The sequence below is a fragment of the Eretmochelys imbricata genome, chromosome 2 (assembly GCF_965152235.1).
Source record: "Eretmochelys imbricata isolate rEreImb1 chromosome 2, rEreImb1.hap1, whole genome shotgun sequence".
Lineage (NCBI taxonomy): Eukaryota > Metazoa > Chordata > Testudines > Cheloniidae > Eretmochelys > Eretmochelys imbricata.
In genome coordinates this window covers 213,915,297-213,938,771 of record NC_135573.1, presented here as the reverse complement: position 1 = coordinate 213,938,771, position 23,475 = coordinate 213,915,297, and the positions used below count along the sequence as shown (strand labels likewise).

The window sequence follows — 23,475 nt, the reverse complement described above, 5'->3', positions numbered from 1 at the left end:
TACTGAGCCAGATGCAGGTAACTATAATCCCTCGCATTTTAAGCTACTGTAAAAACTGTTTTATACTGTAAAAACTTGACATGAATTAGCATCCAAAGACCTTCTCCTCTGCAGCTCCTGCCATCTGGAGGAGCTTTCCTATATCTCAGTCTCACTGCCTCTTGCTCATAGCCATTTGCTCCTATCTATGCCTCTTCATTTCTCTCTCCATCTGCTTTTATTTCTCTCTGTAACAGTGTTATTTAACTCTGTGAAGCATTCTGATACTGAAAGTATGTGACAGATGATGTAGAAAATAAAGTTGTGTTCTATGGTTTAATTCATGTGGGGGATAAATGCATCAAGGAATGCCACACCTCCTCAGGCTGGTATGTGTAATCGAACAGTCGACACTGCCATAAACTTATTTGAGAAACAGGGACTCTGGAGTCAGCACTGGTACAGAAATTGCATTTTTCAGGCTCCAACTCAATTTACAAACATTAACATTATTAATTAGCATTAACGTTCATATTGTAGGAGTGCCTAGAAGCCAACAAGGTTGAGGCCCAATTGTGCGAGGCATTGTACAAATCCAAAGTAAATCACAGTCCCAGCCCCAAAGAGCTAACACTCTACGGGACAGAACAAGTGGGCTGAGGTGGGGGTTGAGGACATGGGGTAATAAAAAGAATAGTAAGTTACAAGCCTAAAGATGGAGTCACAGCTCCAATATTGTCCACATAGATATCCATGCGCAAGGACCATACTGACCACCTAGAAATCAGGTAGTTACACATCTATCTGCGCAGCTGCAAGAGCAAGTTAGTTTTTTTTTAAATAATAGAGCTACAATATGTCATAATTTGAACTTACCACGTGGTGAAAAAAAACCTGAGTGATTAAATGAATGGGCCACTAGTCAAGTTTTGTTTTGGGGTATCTCATTCCTGACCTATCTAGTTACTGCACCAAGACTGGTATCTAAATAACAGCTTTATAGTGGAGTCTTTTGCATCACAGCAAATATCAACATCTGAGCATTTCATAACTAATTACCCTAAGGGGGGCACTTAAATATTCTTTCTTTTTACAAGTCTCAGCATCTCTCCAAGTTTAAGTGAACAGTCAAAGAGTTAATTGTGGCTTTTATAAGTGATTCTTGAGACAAACAAGAGGAAATGCCTTTGAATAGCATTCTTTCACTACCAAGTCATACACAAAATCTTCCATTTAGTGAACCTTGTATTTCAATTCCTTAGTTGGAAAGATCCCAATAACACATTATAAAAAAATAAGATGGGGATTAGGGGTAGTGATTTCCTTGTCAAAAGGAGCATAGAAAAATCAGGTACGTGACTTTAAAAGGACGAGCAAACAAAATCACTCTGAACTGCTACATGAATCTCTGCAACAAATTTTGTTTCACAACTGTTTGTCCCCTTCATTGGGCCAAATCCTGGCTCTACTGAATTTAGTGGAAGTTTTATCTATCAATGGAATTCATTTAAATTCACTCATTTAGATGTGTGTTCAATCCATCTAGATTCAGCGCCTTCCACTTCTAATTCAAAGTATCCTTAATCCCAGATAAAATATGATGATGTGAATTATTCAAATCACGTCTTAAAAAAATAATTTTCAGTAAGAGGTGACATACAATAGGAGAGCACTAACTAGCAATAGGGAACCTCAAATGGTTTTTGAAGCTTCTGTTTGGATAAGCACCAAAAAGTCTATTTTCATGTGGATATAACGCTGAATGTGCCCAAAACTTAAAGGCTTTGGATACAGAGTTTTGTTGTTCAGTCCATTATACTGAGAGGGTCAGCTGCAACCTTCATGGGTGAAATCCTGGCCCCTGAGGGCAAAATGGGAGTTTTGCCATTGATTTCAATAGGGCTAGAATTCCATCCCCTATCTGGATGTTTCTTTATTATGTTGCCTTCTGTGCTTTTCATTCATGTAATTTTTTTCAGTGAAACAACCAAATGTAATTTTCAAGTCAGATGGCCTGGAAATATAATGAAGATCAGGGTAGAAATTTTTCTACCAAATGACCTAGCAGACCTCAAGTTTTTACTTTATTTTCAATTGTGACAAGCAGGTTTGTTTCACCGTATATATATATATATTACAATTATTCTGTCAACTTTGCAATCATTATAATAATTAGTAGGGTCAGATTCTGAAACCCTTATTCACATTAAATAGCATTTTACTCAAGAAATATTATTGGTTATTACTTGAGGGGTAAGGTGAGTAGGAGCAGCTGAATCTGGTTAGAGTATTATCTCTGTCTAGATATTCAAAGCAATATGGCTTGTGACTGATTACTAGTTAAACTCAAACAGCATGTGTACATATGCCAATTTTTCCATTTCTATAACTATTTGTGAGCTGCTGTGTGTAGATAAAAAACAATCAACCAGTTTCTTAATTTCACCTTACCTATTTATTCATATTTTAGATATTAACATTAATGAAAAAGGCACCACTTAGATTTGGTTGGGACATTCAAATATCATTAATTCTATTTTGTTTCATTCATTCCTACAGAAGCGTACTATTTTACCGTGTCTCAATAGCTTTGCTTTTGTAATTTTTACTTTCTCCATGCGAGTTTACTGGTTGTTTATGGATTGTTTAAAGAGAAACAACAGCAATGATATTAATAGCACATCAAGGAAACCTGTTATTTTATCCTACATTTCAGTTTAAATAAACATTAAATCTATATTGAGAACCTGAAACTAATTTACATTGTTTATTTTCTTTTCAAGTGCTCCCAAATAGCCCATAGAAAATCATTTTTCATTATACAAGTTTATTGCATGAGAAATTTTCAGTTGTATCAAAACCTGTTCAAAATAAATAATTAGGTAAAAATTACAACTCAATATAAGTGAAATTGACATAATTGACAATTTTATGATAAGTCAGTTTCCTTACTACAGTGCTTGAATTTAAGCACAGTGGCTATAATTACTATAGATGTAAAACATAAAGGATATTTTATATGCTTGCTTGTCAGTCCTGGGGAAATGCATCATATATTTTGTGTTAGAACCTTTCTACATGTTATAGTGAAGCAGCAGCAAAATAAGAAGTCACTAGTAATCTAGGTGTTTGAAAGCCAATTAATAACTTACATCACATCTTTTGCAAGCCTAAGAGATGAATTACTGCATCAAACTCAATCTATGAGTGTCAGATAAAAGTGAATTTGAAAAGCTTATTCATAAGTGAAAGCAAATAATGTAAACTCTCAAGTTTCTCATTTGTCTAACTAAACTGCATAGGTATTCTATAGCCATGTAAGGTGCTAACACAAATGTATTTGTTGTATAATGTCAAAGAAGGACAAATGGTTCATTTGTGATAATTATAGAGAGGGAAGAGGAGCAAAGGAGAAAACAGCTTATACTGACTGCATGAGAAGCTTATAGCTCTTTTATACAGGTTTCTGTATTGAATGAAAATGTCTGCTCTGGATGAAAAACAGGCAGCCATAACTATTTGTTGTACCTTGTAACGGAGGAAAATTTGGATCAACATCAGTTTCTTAGCAGGATTTTAAAGCAGAGACACGCGTAGTTCATCCGGTGTCTAAGAGTACTCACTAGCAGAGCGAACCCAAAGTAGATTCAGATTCTTATAGGACCTTATCTAATGCACCAGATGAAATCTTCTGGAGCACCTAAGCCTCAGAATACTGTGGTTGGGACTTCACATTAGGCCAATCTTCTCCTTCACCAGGTTTATTGCAAGGGCAAAATAACCCACCATCAACCCATGCTCCATGGCCAGGAGTGCACATCTAGCAGGTGAGCAGAAAGAAGTATGAAGATTTTACCTGCTGAGACACAAAGATTGTATTGAACATCCACCTTCCCCATGCAAGACTGCATCCTCTTCTCGACCAAACCTTCTCCCACTCACAGGGGGCCATGCAGGCAGTTGAATTTATTACAGCCTTAAGACTGCATTAGGCTCCTTACCTGGCACAGCTGGGAATCCGCAGGGAGAGAGGAGGAAGGGTAGCAGGCAGGGATTGTTTTATTTTTTGCAAACAACTGTGTTGGCTATCTTTCAATGGGCTGTTGTGCTGGGGAAGGGAGACATCCAACAGTCAGTGATGGATGTTTGGGAGGGCTCTCTTTTTATCAAAATTGGGGGCCCTCTTCTTCACAGGAATTTTGTGATGTTTGCTTAATAGAGAAGGGGAGATCACTACTCTTCCCACCTGAATGCCATTGAGACAGGGAAATCTTTGACACAACGAGGTCTCCTGTCTCCTTTTTCTGGCTGAGACCCTTGAAAAAATTCCCCATACACCTGTAAGTCAGGGAACAATCTTCCCCCTTCTATGACCTCAGAGCTGCAGTGCATGTAACTGTGCATTCTCCAGCATTATGCCAAGCCCCAATTTCCATCCTGACATACTTCATCCCTGGGAAGATTGCAGTGACAGGTCAGCAGCAAAATGCATTACATGACTGGTTTCAAGGGGAAATTTCCCCTTGGAATAGGAGCCATCTCTAAACCTGGAGATGGTGGGAGGTTCCTGGGAGCACATGTGGGACAGCTACTTATGCGCTGAATATTTCTCAAAGTTCTTGTTCCAATTACAATGAAGTCAACAAGAGTTCCTAAGAATGTAATCTAACTTATTCACAAATTGGGGAAACACAGTACCAAAAAAACATTAAGACTGCAGAGGGTTACGTGCTGCCAGAGGCAGTAGAGAACTGTACATTTTAAGCTAGTAGAACATGTGAAAATATTCAACACAGATAAGTGAAAACTTCTTATTCTACCCTCCTCCCTAAGCCATCTTCATTTAAATGTCAAAACACCCTCCATGCATTAGCAGTTACGATACTGTCTTCCAGATGATGGTCTAACAAACACATATATCAAACAGAAAATCAGAGTGACACAAAAACTGAAAGTGCAGCTCAATTACTGAAGAAGAGAGTCTTTCTTCTGTCTTATTTCTCCACTACCATCAGAACTGATAACCTTTCAAGCTTTAAAAAGAATTAGTTCCCACCACAATGAATTCCTAATTCTGCACTCCCAGGATAGGCTATTACATCTCATATGGTATGCACAAATGTATTTTTAAAATTTAATCTTCATTCTCTGGGGAAAAAGGACCAGATCTTGAAAACGATTCTAGGATACTTTCATTAAAGTCCAAGGGACTATGTCTTGTATTAAAGAGCACCAGCTGTGCTTTAATATCATATATGTTATCTGGTTGAAAAGAAATTTGTGCTTAGATCAAGTGCTTTGGACATGAAAGGACTAAATAGCACCACTCAGTTGCAGTTTTTGAAATGATCAGTACCTCACATATAATGCTTCAATATAAACACTTTGAAGTATAATACCTGGTGCACCTCACAGCATCTTCTATTTCATTTACACTTGCATCTCAACACAAGGTCAGACTTACATTTTATGTTGATAAAATATCCTAATAACAAACTTTGTAAGTCCAGTGGTTTTGTCACAGAGTAAAATGTTTCAAGAACATTGCTAAACACATGATGAAAAAGAAATACTTCTGTTAGCTACAAATGATTTAGTTATTCATGCTACCAACAGCTGGCCAATCAGCTCCGGGTTTCTGTCCTTTATTAATGCAGAGATAATGGCAGCAGCAGAATTTATTGTCTCTTGAAGCTTCGGATCATCCTGAAAGAAAAAAGGAATAGCCTGTGAGCAATTATGAAAAAAGTTAATCGCACTTAACACCCTTTTAAAAATATGCACAATCAGTTTATGACTTCTGACACAAATTCAAAATGTGCTGCATTTACCAGTACAAAAACCTTCCAAAAATGTTGATTGTTTATAAAAGAAAATGTCATACTAATGTCAGTTCTCCAATCTATACCATAAAAAAACATTTGTAGACAGAAGTAGAATGTAAACAAACGGTAATGGAATGTATTTTAATTGTTTCAGGTTAATGACATGAGATCGCCTCAATTAAGAGATGATCCAAAATGAAACCTTTTTTTCCAGACTCCCTCTCCCCAACTTGTGTTTGAAAGCGAATACAACTCCAAATTCCATGAGCAGCTTCCCAGGCAGAAGCAAAACCCAGAATCCTAACACCCTCACATTTTAGGGTTTGGGAAATCTGGATCCAAATTTAGGTCCAAACTAAACAAAGCATTTAAGCACATACTTAACTTTAAGCATGTGCTTAAATCCAGTCCTATTCAGTAAAGCACTGAAACATGTGACTTCAATGAGATTTAAACATTGGGACCTTAGTGATTTGAGCCTATCTGTGTTCAAACAATCAAAGAAGTTAGTCTGTTCTTGGTAGGCACATATAAAGGCCAACAAGGGATGGTACAACATTACTGGCACTCTAGTACAATATGAAGCTCCTTAACAGGCAGTGGAGATGAGTTTTTCAAAGGGAATTCAATCTGGCTTCCAAATTTTCCTAATTATATGCAGATAAAAAGCCAAATCTGTATGGACAATTAGTATCTCCACCTGCACACTGATGAGATGTCAATAGATGTAGCTAGCAGTAGCTCACTGGTGGGAGTGATATGCGTGCCGCCAAGACTAGCCCTAGACCAAATGGCGCCCCAGGCGAGGAGCGTGTTCAGCACCACCCCGCCATTTATTAAAATTTTGAATACCTTATTTTTATTGCATTTGTAGGCCATTTCATGACTTTTATTTACGATTTGCATGCATGATTTATCCCGGTCATACGAGACAATACATTTGCACGCTAGGATCTGTAAATCTGTATTTATTCATGCCATATATGCCGTGCAAATAAAAAAAATGGTTAGTGAAAAATGAATCCATACGTGGAATACCTGAACACGTTACTTCTATTTTGCCTTTTGTTACTAACATTCTATTTTCTCTTTTGTTGCTAAAAACAAAAACAGCATCCTGAGCCTGGCGCCACCCAAGCTCGGCTCCCCAGGCAGTCGCCTGGGTTGCCTGCCCCTAAATCCAGCCGTGTGTGCAGCAGTGGATCAAAAGTCAGATTTCTAAAGAGGAATCAGAAAAGAAGATGCTGAGCCAATGATTGTAGATGGCATGTTCAAGAAACCTGGGTTAATGGATAAAGGGAAATGATATAAAAATGAAGATTGACTCAATTGCTGGCTTTTTTAAGGAGAGGGGCTACTGCATGGGGGAAGGCAGAATGAGTATACAAGTACAGGAGTTAGAAGTTAAGAGTAAGAGGCCTTGAAGTCTAACTGGGAGTGAAAGGAAAATGGATATTGGGCAGGGGGGCATTGGAGAAGCTCACTGTCATTTGTTCATTTTTAAGAAAACAATGAGAACCAGGGCAGAAAGGGAAGAACTAGAAGAGAGGGTTTAAAGAGAGGACTGAAGTTAGAGAAGGGGTACTGGAGGTTGTAGTTTTAAATAGGGCTGTCAAGCGATTAGAAAAATTAATCACGATTAATCATGTGACTAAAAAAATTAATCACAATTAATTGCACTGTTAAACAACAACAGAATACCATTTTTAAAATATTTTTGATGTTTTCTACATTTTCAGATATATTGAGTTCAATTACCACACAGAATACAAAGTGTATAGTGCTCACTTTATACCATTATTTTTATTACAAATATTTGCACAAGAAAAAAACAAAGGAATAGTATTTTTCAATTAATCTAATACAAATAATGTAGCGCAATCTCTTTATCATGAAAGCTGAACTTAAACATGTAAAATTATATACAAAAAAAAAAAACACTCAAAAATAAAACAATTTTAACTTTAGAGCCTACACTTTAGTCCTACTTCTTGTTCAGCCGATTGCTCAAACAAGTTTGTTTACATTTGCAGGAGTTAATGCTCCCCTCTTCTTGTTTACAATGTCACCTGAAAGTGACAACAGGGATTTGCATGGCACTGGTGGAGCCGGCGCCGCAAGATATTTACATGCCAGATGCGCTAAAATTCATATGTTCCTTCATGCTTCAACCACCATTCCAAAGGACATGCATCCATGCCCATGATGGGTTCTGCTTGATAACGATCCAAAGCAGTGAAGCAAGACGCATATTCATTTTCATCATCTGAGTCAGATGCCACCAGCAGAGGGCTGATTTTCCTTTTTGGTGGTTCAATTCTGTAGTTTCCGCATGGGAGTGTTGCTCTTTTAAGACTTCTGAAAGCATGCTCCATACCTCATCCCTCTCAGATTTTGGAAGGCACTTCAGATTCTTAAAACTTGGGTTGAGTGCTGTAGCTATCTTTAGAAATCTCACACTGGTACCTTCTTTGCATTTTGTCAAATCTGTAGTGAAAGTGTCCTTAAAACGAACAACATGTGCTGGGTCATCATCCAAGATTGCTATAACATGAAATATATGGCAGAATGTGGGTAAAACGGAGCAGGAAACATACAATTCTCCCCCAAGAAGTTCAGTCACAAATTTAATTAACACATTTTTTTAACGAGCATCATCAGCATGGAATCATGTCCTCTGGAATGGTGGCCGAAGCAAGGGGTACACGAATGTTTAGCATATCTGGCACGTAAATACCTTGCAATGCTGGCTACAAAAGTACCATGCAAATGCCTGTTCTCACTTTCAGGTGACGTTGTAAATAAGAAACGGGCAGCATTTACCTCCTGTAAATGTAAACAAACTAATTTGTCTTAGCAATTGGCTGAACAAGAAGTAAGACTGAGTGGACTTCTGGCTCTAAAGTTTTACATTCTTTTGTTTTTTGAGTGCAGTTTATGTAACAAAAAACAATCTACATTTGTAAGTTGCACTTTCATGATAAAGAGATTGCACTACAGTATCTGTATGAGGTGAACTGAAAAATACTATTTCTTTTGTTTATTATTTTTACAGTGCAAATATTTGTAATCAAAAATAATGAGTGAGCACTGGATATTTTGTATCCTGTGTTGTAACTGAAATCAATATGTTTGAAAATGTAGAAAAACATTCAAAATATTGAATTAATTTCAATTGGTATTATATTGTTTAAAAGTTAATTGCAATTAATTTTTTAAATCATGATTAATTTTTTTGAGTTAATCATGTGAGATAACTGTGATTAATCAACAGCCCTAGTTTTAAGATGATAAGGGAATAAAGCAGAGCTATTCTGTTGCACATTGGCTCATCCCAGGTAAGTCACATGAGCCTTTAGTCGTTAGTCTGGAAATATGAATGATTGGCTCAGACTAGAATTTTGCCCTAAAATTCCATTTTTGGAAACAGTTATCGTGTATACAGAGAAAACATGGTAATTCCTAGATATAGGAACCATTTCATGTATTTTTGATACCTAGGAGGATTAGTCAATGTTATTTACTAGTAGCCTGCAAAATTCTCTGAGTTAAAAATAACAATCACAGCCATTGAGAACGCAGATGTTTATTGTTCACTTATGGTTAAATCCTGTATTTCTTATTCAGACAAAACTCCCAGTTAGCGCAGGGGATAAACAAGGAGTGCAGAATTGGCCTCATGGGGCCCAATTCTGCATTGTCTTTCATCTTGTGTAGACATTTACATGCTTGTGCAAAGTGGCTGTCAGAAGATGCCATTCTGGTTTTTGCCCATGTTGCACAGGTGTAAATGATGGCACAAGGTGCAATGGATGGGGAATCAGGCCCATAGGGCGATAAAAACATTTTAATTGTTTTCAAGATTCAGTAACACACTTCTTGAAATTCAGCAGGAACAACCTCCAGTCTCCACTTTTGTTTAGTTGGCGGGTGCAGTGTGGAGAAGTGTTTCACAATTACAGACATTACGTTTTCTAAATAGGCTTCCAGCCATATCTGAAGTTAGCCAAAGTTGTACACTTTTTTTTTTTTTAAAGGAGAAAAAAAAATACACCTGGCCAGGAATGCTCTTAATGTTTCTCCTAATAAATCTTTCCACATCCTCTGTTGGTTACTGGATTCTATACACATTCCTTTGTTGCAATAAATTATTTCAGTTTTTGAACATGAAAGGAAGCAAGAGAGGAAAATTTAGCTTCCACTATTTTAAAGCAAGGGACTTAAAGTGTCATTGGGAGGTCCAATTTGACTGAAAAAGTAGCTTTAATAAAAGCTTTTACCAAACATACAGCCACCTTAAAGATTTTTATGATTATTTTAAAATTCCAAGGGAAAGATTTGAAAAAGAAAATCCTCTGGGGTATTTGCAACCCGCACACTGCAGCAGTGTGCTGTGTAGAGGAAGCTGAAACAAGAACCTGATTAGAAATGGAGTAGTCTATTTTTCTTTGTGTAGGAGGAAAGAAATACAAAACATAAACAGCATATTAAAAGTAATATTGATTTTTAAAATTATTTCACTCTTAATAACCTAAGCTGTAACACAGTTAAGGAAATCTGTTGGTTCCTTTTTAATATGTTTAGCCTCACAATTTCCTTTTAAAATCAATCTTTGAGAACTACTGGAACATCTGAGCTGCCATTCCAGTTCAGACCATCATTCCATCCAGTCTGGTATCCTGTCTTTGACAGTGACCAGCAGCAGATGCATTACAAGAATATGTAATACTCAGTGATAAGTCTGGGTATATTCTAATATAACTTGTTTTATTTACACACCTATACCAGTTCTGGAATGAGATGGTCAAACAGCATGCAGAACTATATCTTCTTCCCAGAATTTCAGACCAACACCAGTGCTTGGTTCCCAGGGACAAACTCTGCCTCAAGAATAGACTCTAATTAGAGCCCAAGGCAGAAAAACTTCTCCTGCTGTTTGCACAGCTCCCACTTTCCTAAAGCTGTCTCTATACAGAAACTCAAATAGCTCAAAACTAACAACACAGTATGCTTTTCCAAATGTCAAAACTAGCTTGCACACGAAGATACAGTATTGTGGTATCTGACTGTCATGGTATCTCCAGGAATATTCCTTTCTATTGCTCTTCCCTGGACCTTTTCTATTTCTGCTATATCATTTTTATATTCACAGTGGTTAACTTTTTGGAAGCCAACCCTGAATATGGTATTCATAACATTGACTTGTGGAATCATAGGACTGGAAGGGACCTCGAGAGGTCATCTAGTCCAGTCCCCTGCACTCGTGGCAGGACTAAGTGTTATCTAGAGCAGGCTAGCCTGCTCTTGAAAATCTCCAATGATGGAGATTCCACAACCTCCCTAGGCAATTTATTCCAGTGTTTAACCACCCTGACAGTTAGGAAGATTTTCCTCATGTCCAACCTAAACCACCCTTGTTACAATTTAAGCCCATTGCTTCTTCTCCCATCAAAGGTTAATGAGAACATTTTTTCTCCCGCCTCCTTGTATGCATCCGATGAAGTGAGCTGTAGCTCACGAAAGCTCATGCTCAGATAAATTGGTTAGTCTCTAAGGTGCCACAAGTACTCCTTTTCTTTTTGTAGTATCCTACTCACTCAATGCTTATAGATTAAACAAGACTAGTTCTTTTACTTAACAAAAGCCTTCAAAGTCTGATTCATATCAGAAATACCTTTATGAATTAATATGATTAAATTTCCCCAGGCTCAGCTGGCATGACCCAAAACATCTTGTCTTATCCACTGTCTACTCACAGATTAGTCACTGGGACAACAGGGCCTGTGCCCAGGAGCCCCAGACAACAGGGGCGTCTCCTGGAAAAAATCTGCCACTGCTGGAAGGCTGGAGCCCTGGCCAGCGGGGCAAGGAAGCCCCCCACGCCCTGACCTTGCTCAGCGGCAGCAGCTGCCAGATGGGGGAAGCCCCCCAGAGTGGTCCGCCATCCCCAGCAGCCCCCCATCCTGTCAGCAGCCTCAGGATGGGGGAAGTCCCTGCCCAGTAGCCCCCCGAGCCTGTCCCCAGCAGAAGCTACAGGACAGGGACCCCACCCCTGGCAGAAGCTGCAGGGCGGTAGGGCCAGCCCCTCCCCTCAGCGACCCCTGACCCCATTCCCAGCAGAAGCCGCGGGGCGGCAGGGCAAGTCCCCATGCCGGACCCACCCTCTGGTAGAAGTGCCTGGTGGATGTGGAGGCTGAAGCCCCAGCACACCAACCGTGGTCCCCTGCAGAACTGCGGGAAGTGGCAGAGGAAACCCCAGCACCTGGACCCCTATTAGGCAGCACTGGGACTGGAGGAGCTCTCACTCCCTGCTGCAGCCTCAGGGATGGGGTGTGGGGAAAGAGCCTCTCCGGCCTTGGGGCCGCAGTGGAGGGGTGGGGGCAGAAAGGAGCAAAAGGGGTTGCGGCGCTGCAGTGAGAGAGAGACCCTGGGTGGAACAGGATCAGCCCCGGGGCAGGGGCAGAAAGGGGTGGGGCTTTGGGCAGGGCCACAGGCGGAAGGGGCAAAATGGGGGCAGGGCTGCAGGCGGAAGGGGTGGGGAGAGGTACCCACGTGCACCAGCCCAGGGCCCCAGGAAACCTTAATCTGCCTTTGTCCTACACATTTCATCCAGTTGATTTAAGTGAGTCTCTTGTAGAAACCTTTTCTTGGCCGTTAAGAAAAGGATTTTTTTATTGTTGAAATGGATATACCAAGAACAAAACTTTTACCATTTAATTTTTTGGTACATTGAAAAGAAAGTACTTAAAACATTACTAACTTTATAAATAATAAATCCATACAACAAAATTTTGATTCCAAAATAAAATATCCACTTTCTGTCCATTATTAAATAGTAAAAAATTCCAAACACAGTAGTATCATATGATTATCATTCACATTCACAATGTACATGAGGTAAAGCTGTTAGGTTTAAGAGGTTTTCTGGTCTACAGGATGAGGCTGGTAAGAGATACAGGAGCGGAGTTAAAAGCGGTGTTTGGAACGTGCAATGAGATATTTCACCTGTGTGTATTTATTTAAGAAACTGGGAGGATAGTATAAAATTTATTGACACTCTCCTAACTGTTTATTCCCATACTTTAACATGTTTAGGACTTTTTCTTTAACTGGAATACTGCTTGATATGCATATATGTCATCTGAATATTAACTAGCTTAATTTAAAGCATAGCTTGAGAAATATATCTGACACCCATAAACCTGCTATCCCTGGTGAAAAATACCCGTGCAGGTATCCTCCCTGTCTCTTAAAACCACAGACCTTTTAATAAGACAGAAGTTCTCAGATTTCATTGCATTGCGACCCCCTTCTGATAACGAAGTTACTACATGATCCCAGGAGGGGAGGGGAGGGGGCTGCAGCCCAAGCCCCGCCGCCCTGAGTTGGGGGAGAGGGGGCCGCAGCCCGAGTCCCACCGCCCGGAGTGGCGGGAGAGGGGGCCGCAGCCCGAGTCCCACCGCCCGAAGTGACGGGAGAGGGGGCTGCAGCCTGAGCCCCACTGCCCCAAGTGGGGTTGGAGCTCGGGCTTCAGCTTCAGCCCTGGGTCCCAGTTAGTCTAATGCTGGACCTGGAGACCCCATTAAAATGGGGTTGCAACTCACTTTGGAGTCCCAACCCACAGTTTGAGAACCGTTGATCTAATTTGATGGCCTACCTCTCCTTAAGATGCTTCCATGCTACATTTTTATTGAAGCCACTTGCCAAAGAACCTACTGAGAAATAACATTTCAGACATAATACCAATGCAATTGTTTACCTCAGTAAGAAGATATTTAAGCAGATATTTTAGAGAGAAAAGAAAATTTTCACTTAACATCTTTAGTTTTCCTTTCAAATAATAAACAAAAAAATAATGTAGCATTTGGGTTCAAATACAAAGTACAATGTAGATGGATCACAACACAAATAGCACACAGGAGACAGACTGCAGGCAATGAACTTTCAGTCCAATCGAGTACTTCTTCACTTCAAAACTAACATTAGATCATTATTCACTATATCATAACTTGATACTTATTCTTACACTAACTACAGTGCATACAGGTATTGTCTGTCATGAGTAATGGGAAAGCCATCAACTTTTGAACTTAATGACTGTTTACAAAGTAGCAGAAAATAAAACTAAGCAGGACAATAATTCAATTTACTGATTCTTGGAAGCTTCTGGAGTTGATGGTAATACAAGAGAAAATATTGTGCAACCCCAAAGCTTCAATACTGCTTATCCTGGAAAAGTCTACATGACTTCCCTGCCCTCATTCTTTTCACGTCTCTCTAGTTTTTGTAAAAACGTTGTTATAGTAATTACGTTAAAAAACAGTTCTATGGCAAACGAAACAAAACACACCTTCCACAACAACAATAAAGGAGTGTCTTGTAAAGCCCAGTCTCCTAACGCCTGCTCTTTGTGGTTCAGACACAGGGAATGAGAGTCAGCAGAGTTTGAGGCTTTTGTTCCCCATTTACTACCCTCAGCTCTACGCACTTGGCTTCACCAACTGCACTAGCAGTCATACCAGGAGCTACCGTCCATTCCCCTTCCTGTGTTCAATAAAGTGACCTTATGCTTGAACTGGCAGCCAATTCTCCTTCTTGTATGTCACTAGTACAAAAGTATTGGCAAAAATCAGTTGTTTACAGACGTGGTCATTTAATAAAAGTGGAAGAATATTGTCTACTGTACATTTGAGGAGTCTCTGGGTGGATTCTTAGTATCGGATATTACCTATTATTAAGTGTTATGGTCGTGTATACAGGCTGCACCCAAAATCAGGATCCCACTGTGCTAGGCACTGTAAAACCATGCTATGAGCTTTTTTGGAGCAAGGACCGTTTCTTATGGATCAAAATAGACAAGACGAGGGTTGAAAAAATGGTATAAATCTGAGGCACAGTAGAGTCACTTTCTTCTCCCCCCATGAGGTATGAACGTTATCTCAACAGTGCTCCAAATCGTTAAAACCTGAGCCTGGGACAAAGCCTATGGAAACGAATGAGTCTGTTCACTGACTTCAGTGGGCATTGGGTCAGGCCATTAGGCAAGCCCAAATTCACATGGGATTTCAATACAGGTCTCCCACAGAGTCGTGCATAGTAGGGTTTCCTTCTGCATGTTAGCCCTGGTCTACACTAGGACTTTAGGTCGAATTTAGCAGCATTAAATTGATTTAACCGTGCACCCGTCCACATGACGAAGCCCTTTTTCTCGACTTAAAGGGCTCTTAAAATCAATTTCCTTACTCCACCCCCGACAATGGGATTAGCGCTGAAATCGGCCTTGCTGTGTCAAATTTGGGGTACTGTGGACGCAATTAGACGGTATTGGTCTCTGGGAGCTATCCCAGAGTGCTCCATTGTGACTGCTCTGGACAGCACTCTCAACTTAGATGCACTGGCCAGGCAGACAGGAAAAGGCCCGCAAGCTTTTGAATTTCAATTTCCTGTTTGGGCAGCATGGCAAGCTGCAGGTGACCATGCAGAGCTCATCAGCAGAGGGGACCATGATGAAGTCCCAGAATCGCAAAAGAGCTCCAGCATGGACCGAATGGGAGGTATGGGATCTGATCGCTGTACAGGTAGAGGAATCTGTGCTATCAGAACTCCGTTCCAGTTTTCGAAATGCCAAAACCTTTGTCAAAATCTCCCAGGGCATAAAGGACAGAGGCCATAACAGGGACCCGAAGCAGTGCCGCGTGAAACTTAAGGAGCTGAGGCAAGCCTACCAGAAAACCAGAGAGGCAAATGGCCGCTCCGGGTCAGAGCCCCAAACATGCCGCTTCTATGATGAGCTGCATGCCATTTTAGGGGGTTCAGCCACCACTACCCCAGCCGTGTTGTTTGACTCCTTCAATGGAGATGGAGGCAACATGGAAGCAGGTTTTGGGGACAAGGAAGATGATGATGATGAAGTTGTAGATAGCTCACAGCAAGCAAGCGGAGAAACCGGTTTTCCCGACAGCCAGGAACTGTTTCTCACCCTGGACCTGGAGCCAGTACCCCCTGAACCCACCCAAGGCTGCCTCCTGGACCCAGCAGGTGGAGAAGGGACCTCTGGTGAGTGTACCTTTTAAAATACTATACATGGTTTAAAAGCAAGCATGTGAAAGGATTACTTTGCCCTGGCATTCGCGGTTCTCCTGGATGTACTCCCAAAGCCTTTGCAAAAGGTTTCTGGGGAGGGCAGCCTTATTGCGTCCTTCATGGTAGGACACTTTACCACTCCAGGCCAGTAACACGTACTCGGGAATCATTGTAGAACAAAGCATTGCAGTGTATGTTTGCTGGCATTCAAACAACATCCGTTTTTTATCTCTCTGTGTTATCCTCAGGAGAGTGAGATATCATTCATGGTCACCTGGTTGAAATAGAGTGCTTTTCTTCAGGGGACACTCAGAGGAGCCCATTCCTGCTGGGCTGTTTGCCTGTGGCTAAACAGAAATGTTCCCCGCTGTTAGGGGAAGGTTGAGGGGGTAGCCACGCGGTGGGGGGAGGCAAAATGCGACCTTGTAACGAAAGCACATGTGCTATGTATGTAATGTTAACAGCAAGGTTTACCCTGAAAGAGTGTAGCCACTGTTTTATAAAATGTGTCTTTTTAAATACCGCTGTCCCTTTTTTTTTCTCCACCAGCTGCATGTGTTTCAATGATCACAGGATCTTCTCCTTCCCAGAGGCTAGTGAAGCTTAGAAAGAAAAAAAAACGCACTCGCGATGAAATGTTTTCCGGGCTCATGCTGTCCTCCCACACTGACAGAGCACAGACGAATGCGTGGAGGCAAATAATGTCAGAGTACAGGAAAGCACAAAATGACCGGGAGGAGAGGTGGCGGGCTGAAGAGAGTAAGTGGCGGGCTGAAGACAGGGCTGAAGCTCAAATGTGGCGGCAGCGTGATGAGAGGAGGCAGGATTCAATGCTGAGGCTGCTGGAGGACCAAACCCAGTATGCTCCAGTGTATGGTTGAGCTGCAGCAAAGGCAGCTGGAGCACAGACTGCCACTGCAGCCCCTCTGTAACCAACCGCCCTCCTCCCCAAGTTCCATAGCCTCCACACCCAGACGCCCAAGAACGCGGTGGGGGGGCCTCCGGCCAACCAGCCACTCCACCACAGAGGATTGCCCAAAAAAAGAAGGCTGTCATTCAATAAATTTTAAAGTTGTAAACTTTTAAAGTGCTGTGCTTAAAGTGCTCTATGGCATTTTCCTTCCCTCCTCCACCACCCCTCCTGGGCTACCTTGGTAGTCATCCCCCTATTTGTGTGATGAGTGAATAAAGAATGCATGAATGTGAAGCAACAATGACTTTATTGCCTCTGCAAGCCGTGATTGAAGGGAGGAGGGGCGGGTGGTTAGTTTGCAGGGAAGTAGAGTGAACCAAGGGGCGGGGGGTTTCATCAAGGAGAAACAAACAGAACTTTCACAGCGTAGCCTGGCCAGTCATGAAACTGGTTTTCAAAGCTTCTCTGATGCGTACCGTGCCCTCCTGTGCTCTTCTAACCGCCCTGGTGTCTGGCTACGCGTAACCAGCAGCCAGGCGATTTGCCTCAACCTCCCACTCCGCCATAAACGTCTCCCCCTTACTCTCACAGATATTGTGGAGCACACAGCAAGCAGTAATAACAGTGGGAATATTGGTTTTGCTGACGTCTAAGCGAGTCAGTAAACTGCGCCAGTGCGCCTTTAAACGTCCAAATGCACATTCTACCACCATTCTGCACTTGCTCAGCCTGTAGTTGAACAGCTCCTGACTACTGTCCAGGCTGCCTGTGTACGGCTTCATGAGCCATGGCATTAAGGGGTAGGCTGGGTCCCCAAGGATACATATAGGCATTTCAACATCCCCAACAGTTATTTTCTGGTCTGGGAATAAAGTCCCTTCCTGCAGCTTTTGAAACAGACCAGAGTTCCTGAAGACGCGAGCGTCATGTACCTTTCCCGGCCATCCCACGTTGATGTTGGTGAAACGTCCCTTGTGATCCACCAGAGCTTGCAGCACTATCGAAAAGTACCCCTTGTGGTTTATGTACTTGGCGGCTTGGTGCTCCGGTGCCAAGATAGGGATATGGGTTCCGTCTATGGCCCCACCACAGTTAGGGAATCCCATTGAAGCAAAGCCATCCACTATGACCTGCACATTTCCCAGGGTCACTACCCTTGATATCAGCAGATCTTTGATTGCATGGGCTACTTGCATCACAGCAGCCCCAACAGTAGATTTGCCCACTCCAAACTGATTCCCAACTGACCGGTAGCTGTCTGGCATTGCAAGCTTCCACAGGGCTATTGCCACTCGCTTCTCAACTGTGAGGGCTGCTCTCATCTTGGTATTCATGCGCTTCAGGGCAGGGGAAAGCAAGTCACAAAGTTCCATGAAAGTGCCCTTACGCATGCGAAAGTTTCGCAGCCACTGGGAATCGTCCCAGACCTGCAACACTATGCGGTCCCACCAGTCTGTGCTTGTTTCCCGAGCCCAGAATCGGCGTTCCACAGCATGAACCTGCCCCATTAGCACCATGATGCATGCATTGGCAGGGCCCATGCTTTCAGAGAAATCTGTGTCCATTTCCTGATCACTCATGTGACCGCACTGACGTCGCCTCCTCACCCGGTATCGCTTTGCCCGGTTCTGGTGCTGCATATACTGCTGGATAATGCGTGTGGTGTTTAATGTGCTCCTAATTGCCAAAGTGAGCTGAGAGGCCTCCATGCTTGCCTTGGTATGGCGTCCGCACAGAAAAAAGGCGCGGAACGATTGTCTGCCATTGCTCTGACGGAGGGAGGGGCGACTGACGACACGGCTTACAGGGTTGGCTTCAGGGAGCTAAAATCAACAAAGGTGGTGTCTTTACATCAAGGAATATTTCAGGCAGGACTTCACGGAGGGTTCCAATAAGAAATGGTGCACCTAAGTTATTGTTCTTATTGGAACAAGGAGGTTAGCCTGGCCTCTGATTGATACATGGCTAGATTTACCTCGCTGCACCTTCTCTGTGAGTGACTGCAGTGTGACCTAGAGGAATGAGTCCCCTGGACAGGGGAGGAGGCAAATGAGTACAAAACAAATCTGGTCTATTTCTTGTTTTGATCCACTCCATCTATCTTTTACATCTTTGGCTGGCAGCAGACGGTGCAGAAGGACTGCATGCCATCCACATCTCATGGCTGCTCGGCAGAAGATGGTACAGTACGACTGCTAGCCATACTCATCTCTTGCCTGCCTGGCAGAAGATGGTACAATACGACTGCTAGCAATCCTCATCTCTTGCCTGCCCGGCAGAAGATGGTACAGTACGACTGCTAGCAATCCGTATCGCCTGCCTGCTCACCGTAAGACGGTTCAATAGGACTGACTGCAGGACTAAAGAGAATGACCTGGTCAAGTCCCTCCAAATTTAGTCCCTGCGCCCATGTCTGCCCAGGCGCTCCCAGCCGACGTGGCCAGGAGCACCTCGGACACGAGGACGGCTACCAGTCGTACTGCACCGTCTGCTGCCAGAAGGCAATGGGTTGCTGCTACTGTGTAGCAAAGCCGTACCGCGTCTGCCAGCACCCAGGAGACATAGGGTGACGGTTACCTGAGCGGGCTCCATGCTTGCCGTGGTATGGCGTCTGCACAGGTAACTCAGGAAAAAAGGTGCGAAACGATTGTCTGCCCTTGCTTTCACGGAGGGAGGGAGGGAACGGGGGCCTGACGATATGTACCCAGAACCACCCGCGACAATGTTTTAACCCCATCAGGCATTGGGATCTCAACCCAGAATTCCAATGGGCGGCGGAGACTGCGGGAACTGTGGGATAGCTATCCACAGTGCAATGCTCCGGAAGTTGACTCTAGCCTCGGTACTGTGGAAGCACTCCACCGAGTTAATGCACTTAATGCACTTAGAGCATTTTCTGTGGGGACACACACACTCGAATATATAAAATCGATTTCTAAAAAACCGACTTCTATAAATTCGACCTTATTCCATAGTGTAGACATACCCTAAGTGTGGTAGACCTTCTGCTGACTGATGGACTGTGGTAGTCTGTAAATGATTTCAATGGCTTGGATGTTATGTTTTGTGGGAGGCCAAGAATGCCTCTCAGACCCACCACATACACGCATTCAGAGAAACCTGCTACTCATTCCTGGCCTCCCACTACACATAAACACCCCAGTCATTCAAATCATTTACAGACTACTACAGTACCACTGGCCCCATCAGACGCCTGCGTTACTGTATGGCTCATGTAAGGAAGTTCCTGACACATGGAGCTAGCAGCGCAGTGAAATCTGCTTAACACAGTCCGAGGCAGTTCCCCTTTATAGGTAAAACCATGTGTAAAGTACATCAGAGATCAGCATTACTTGATGACTGTAGCTCTCCCTACTAGACAGAAAGAGAGAGCCAGCGGAACATAGGATGGAGAAAGTGGGAAGAAGTGGGGAAAGAGAGAGAGATTGCCAGAGAAAGAAGAAAATGTAGAGGCAACAGAAGTGTTCTAATATTGTTTTACTCAGACAGTATTTTGAAAAAAGGTGAACAAAACTTACATTTTGGTACCCAAGCAGACTGCCAAAAAATAAAACATTTCCCCCCATTCCTGCTAAGTAATCTAAGGAGATTTGGGAGATATCAAGGGGAGAGTTATTTTATTTTTAAAAATCCTGGGACTGAGAGAGAGAAATATTCCTACTTCCTACTTATTTTCTAGTGGCCAGGATGATATTGACTCCCACTCCCACATTATTTAAAATCAACTGGGGATCTTTTCTATGTAACCAAACTAGCCAGTATGTTCTCTAATATATTATTTAATTTCATATTCACCATCTTTCAGCTTGTTCTAAACAATTATTTCTGTTACTGAGTGAGGTCACAAAGATGCTATTGTGATAGTCAAATACACTCTATAGTAACAACAGGCTAATATACAAGGAGTGAACAGACATATATGAACTCACACTTCTTAAGCAGGTACTGTTCCTAGATTCTACAGGAGAAGGGACCACTGTGATCATCTAGTCTGACCTCTTGTACAACACAGGCCATAGAACATCCCCAAAAGAATTCCTGGAGCAGATCTTTTAGAAAAAAAAATCCAATCATAATTTAAAAATTGTCAGTAAGGGAGAATCCACCACTACCTTTGGTAAATTGTTCCAATGGTTAATGACTCTCACCATAAAAAATTTGAGACTTATTTCCAGTCTGAATTTGTCTACTTTCAACTTTCAGCCATCGGGTCATACTATACCTTTCTCAGCTAGACTGAAGAGCCCATTATTAAATATTTGTTCCCATGTAGGTAATATAGACTGAAATCAAGTCACCCCTTAACCTTCTCTTTGTTAAGCTAAACAGCTCCTTCAGTCTATCACTATAAGGCGTGTTTTCTAGTACTTTAATGATTCTCATGACTTTTCTCTGAACCAGCTCCAATTTATCAATACCCTTCTTGAATTGTGGGCACCAAAACTGAACACAGTATTCCAGAAGTGGTCACAACAGTGTCCAATACAGAAGTAAAACAATCTCTCTAGTCCTATTCAAGATTCCTATTTATGTATCCCAGAACCCATTAGCTCTTTTGGCCACAACTCACCCTGGGAGCTCATGTTTAGCTGATTATCCACCACAACCCCCAATTCTTTTTTTCATTTACATTTAGCCATATTAAAATGCATATTGTTCATTTTTGCAAAGTATACCAAGCAATCCAGAGCGCCCTAAATCAGTGACCTGTCCTTTTCATTATTTACCACTCCCGCAATTTTTGTATCATCCACACACAAAAAATCAGTGATGGGTTTATATTTTCTTCCAGGTCATTGATAAAAATGTTAAATAGAGTAGGGCCAAGAACCAATCCTTGCAGGACCCCACTGAAAACAAATCTGCTAGATGATGATTCCCCATTTACAGTTACATATGAGACTATCAATTAAGCCAGTTTTTAATCCATGTTAACTTTATATCGGTCTAGATTTTTCATCGAAATGTTGTGTAATCAAGTCAAATGCATCATAGATGTCTAAGTATACTACATCAACACTATTACCTTGTAATAATAATCAATCCCTTGTTCTTATATCTACTGTAGAAGGATCCTTATAAAGACTTGTCATTAGGAAATGCTATACAAATAGGAAAATTAAATTTTTAGACCAATTTGTAAGAAAACCATAACTTGCGTAATGCGTGCAAAATGCCAAAATATGGAACAGTAGTCTTCTAATGTAAATGGAGTAGAATTGTACTTGGGAGTCAGGGTCCCAATGTAGGAGGGTACCTAAATAAAGGAGTTCAGACTAGATGATCACAATGATCCCTTCTGGCCTTATAATCTATGAATGAAAAGGCATTTTCAGGTTATGGTGATTATAACAGAAACAAATTGTATCAATTGTAGCAATTTTGAATACATCAGTTTGATTTTTCACTTTCATTTTCATACAAACACTGAAAATGTAGGTTGTTCTGTCATCAGTTTCAAGAAAATTTGACCACACTGGAGTGCAAACAACTAGGATCAAGTTGCTAAAACAAAAAAGTACAGACCATGAAACGCTTCAGTTGTTGTGGATGACAGACTCTGGCATATGAAGGTATAAGCTCTGGTTTATACTGAAAAATGATGAACATTTGTTTTGTGATCTTCATATTATCAGCAATATGCAGGAAAGCTGAGCAACATTTAGTTATTATTATTATTATTGTACCAAAATGGAAAGGTGTTTGTTGAGAGGGAGCCATGCATTAGAATCTCCTGTGGGGCACTGAAAAACAGTGCAGAGGAAATGTTAGCATTTTTTCCATTCCCTCAGCCTAATGCAAACTTCTTTGGTTTCCTGAATGTACTGATTTCATAAAGAATAATCTAAATGTTAAAACAGAACTCCTTCCCCTCCAAAAATAGAAAGGAAAAGAAGGCTACAAAACTTGTATACATTTTAATTTACTTATTTCTGATTAGTTGTTAAAATCTACATTAAATACAGCTCCTATCGGCTGTAAGTAATTTGAAATACTAGCATAAGGTCGCAATAATTACTTAATTGATTAGAAACATTCCCCTTGATTGTAGGTAATTTGTTTAAGATGGTTCACAGGAAATGCTGTAACAAAACAAAATGAAAAAATCTCCTCCGGGGAGAATAATAAACTGAACACAAGAGACTCTGAGGGGCAAACCATACGTGAGTGCATTCTCTGGGCTATTGTTTACGTTGCCCTTTGCTGTTTTGCTCAATCATTTTGGGCAACAATGCCAGATTAGTAGTTTAGAGGCCAGATTCCAATCTCAGTTACACCAGAGTTGCCATCAACAGAGTTACTCTGGTATTACACTGAGAATGGGTCTGACCCCAAGTCCTCAATTACACGCACACGCTTGCTGCACACTACACTATGTGCTCTAATTTCCTGTGGTGTTGATTGCTCTCTCATGATGTCAAGATCAAGGTTTGGAGCAGCCCAAGGTTCACTGTGTGCTTGTGTGCAGAAAACAATGAGACGTGGGCAGTTGCAGCACACAGTATATTCTACGCTGCAGCTGGAAGCAAGCCTTCCAGCCCAGGGGGACAGACTTGTGCCAGTGGTGCTTGAGCTAGCGAGCTAAAAATAGAGGTAGATGTTGCTGCTCGGGCTATCAAGCCCACCTGACCTCTGAGCTCAGGTGGCTAGCCT

At 41.7% G+C, this 23,475-nt stretch overlaps 1 protein-coding gene across 3 annotated transcripts in view; it reads right to left on the bottom strand.

The window, feature by feature from the left end:
• Window positions 1-2,786: 2,786 nt before the first annotated feature.
• Window positions 2,787-23,475, bottom strand: part of CRPPA (CDP-L-ribitol pyrophosphorylase A) — a 191,090-nt gene continuing 170,401 nt past the window's right edge. For all 3 annotated transcript variants that reach the window (XM_077811420.1, XM_077811419.1, XM_077811421.1), the window contains one exon: window positions 2,787-5,685. Coding sequence is in view for 2 of the 3 variants with exons in the window: in XM_077811419.1 (XP_077667545.1) it covers window positions 5,581-5,685 (105 nt within the window). In the remaining variant the exon portion in view is untranslated. The remainder of the gene's footprint in view (window positions 5,686-23,475) is intronic.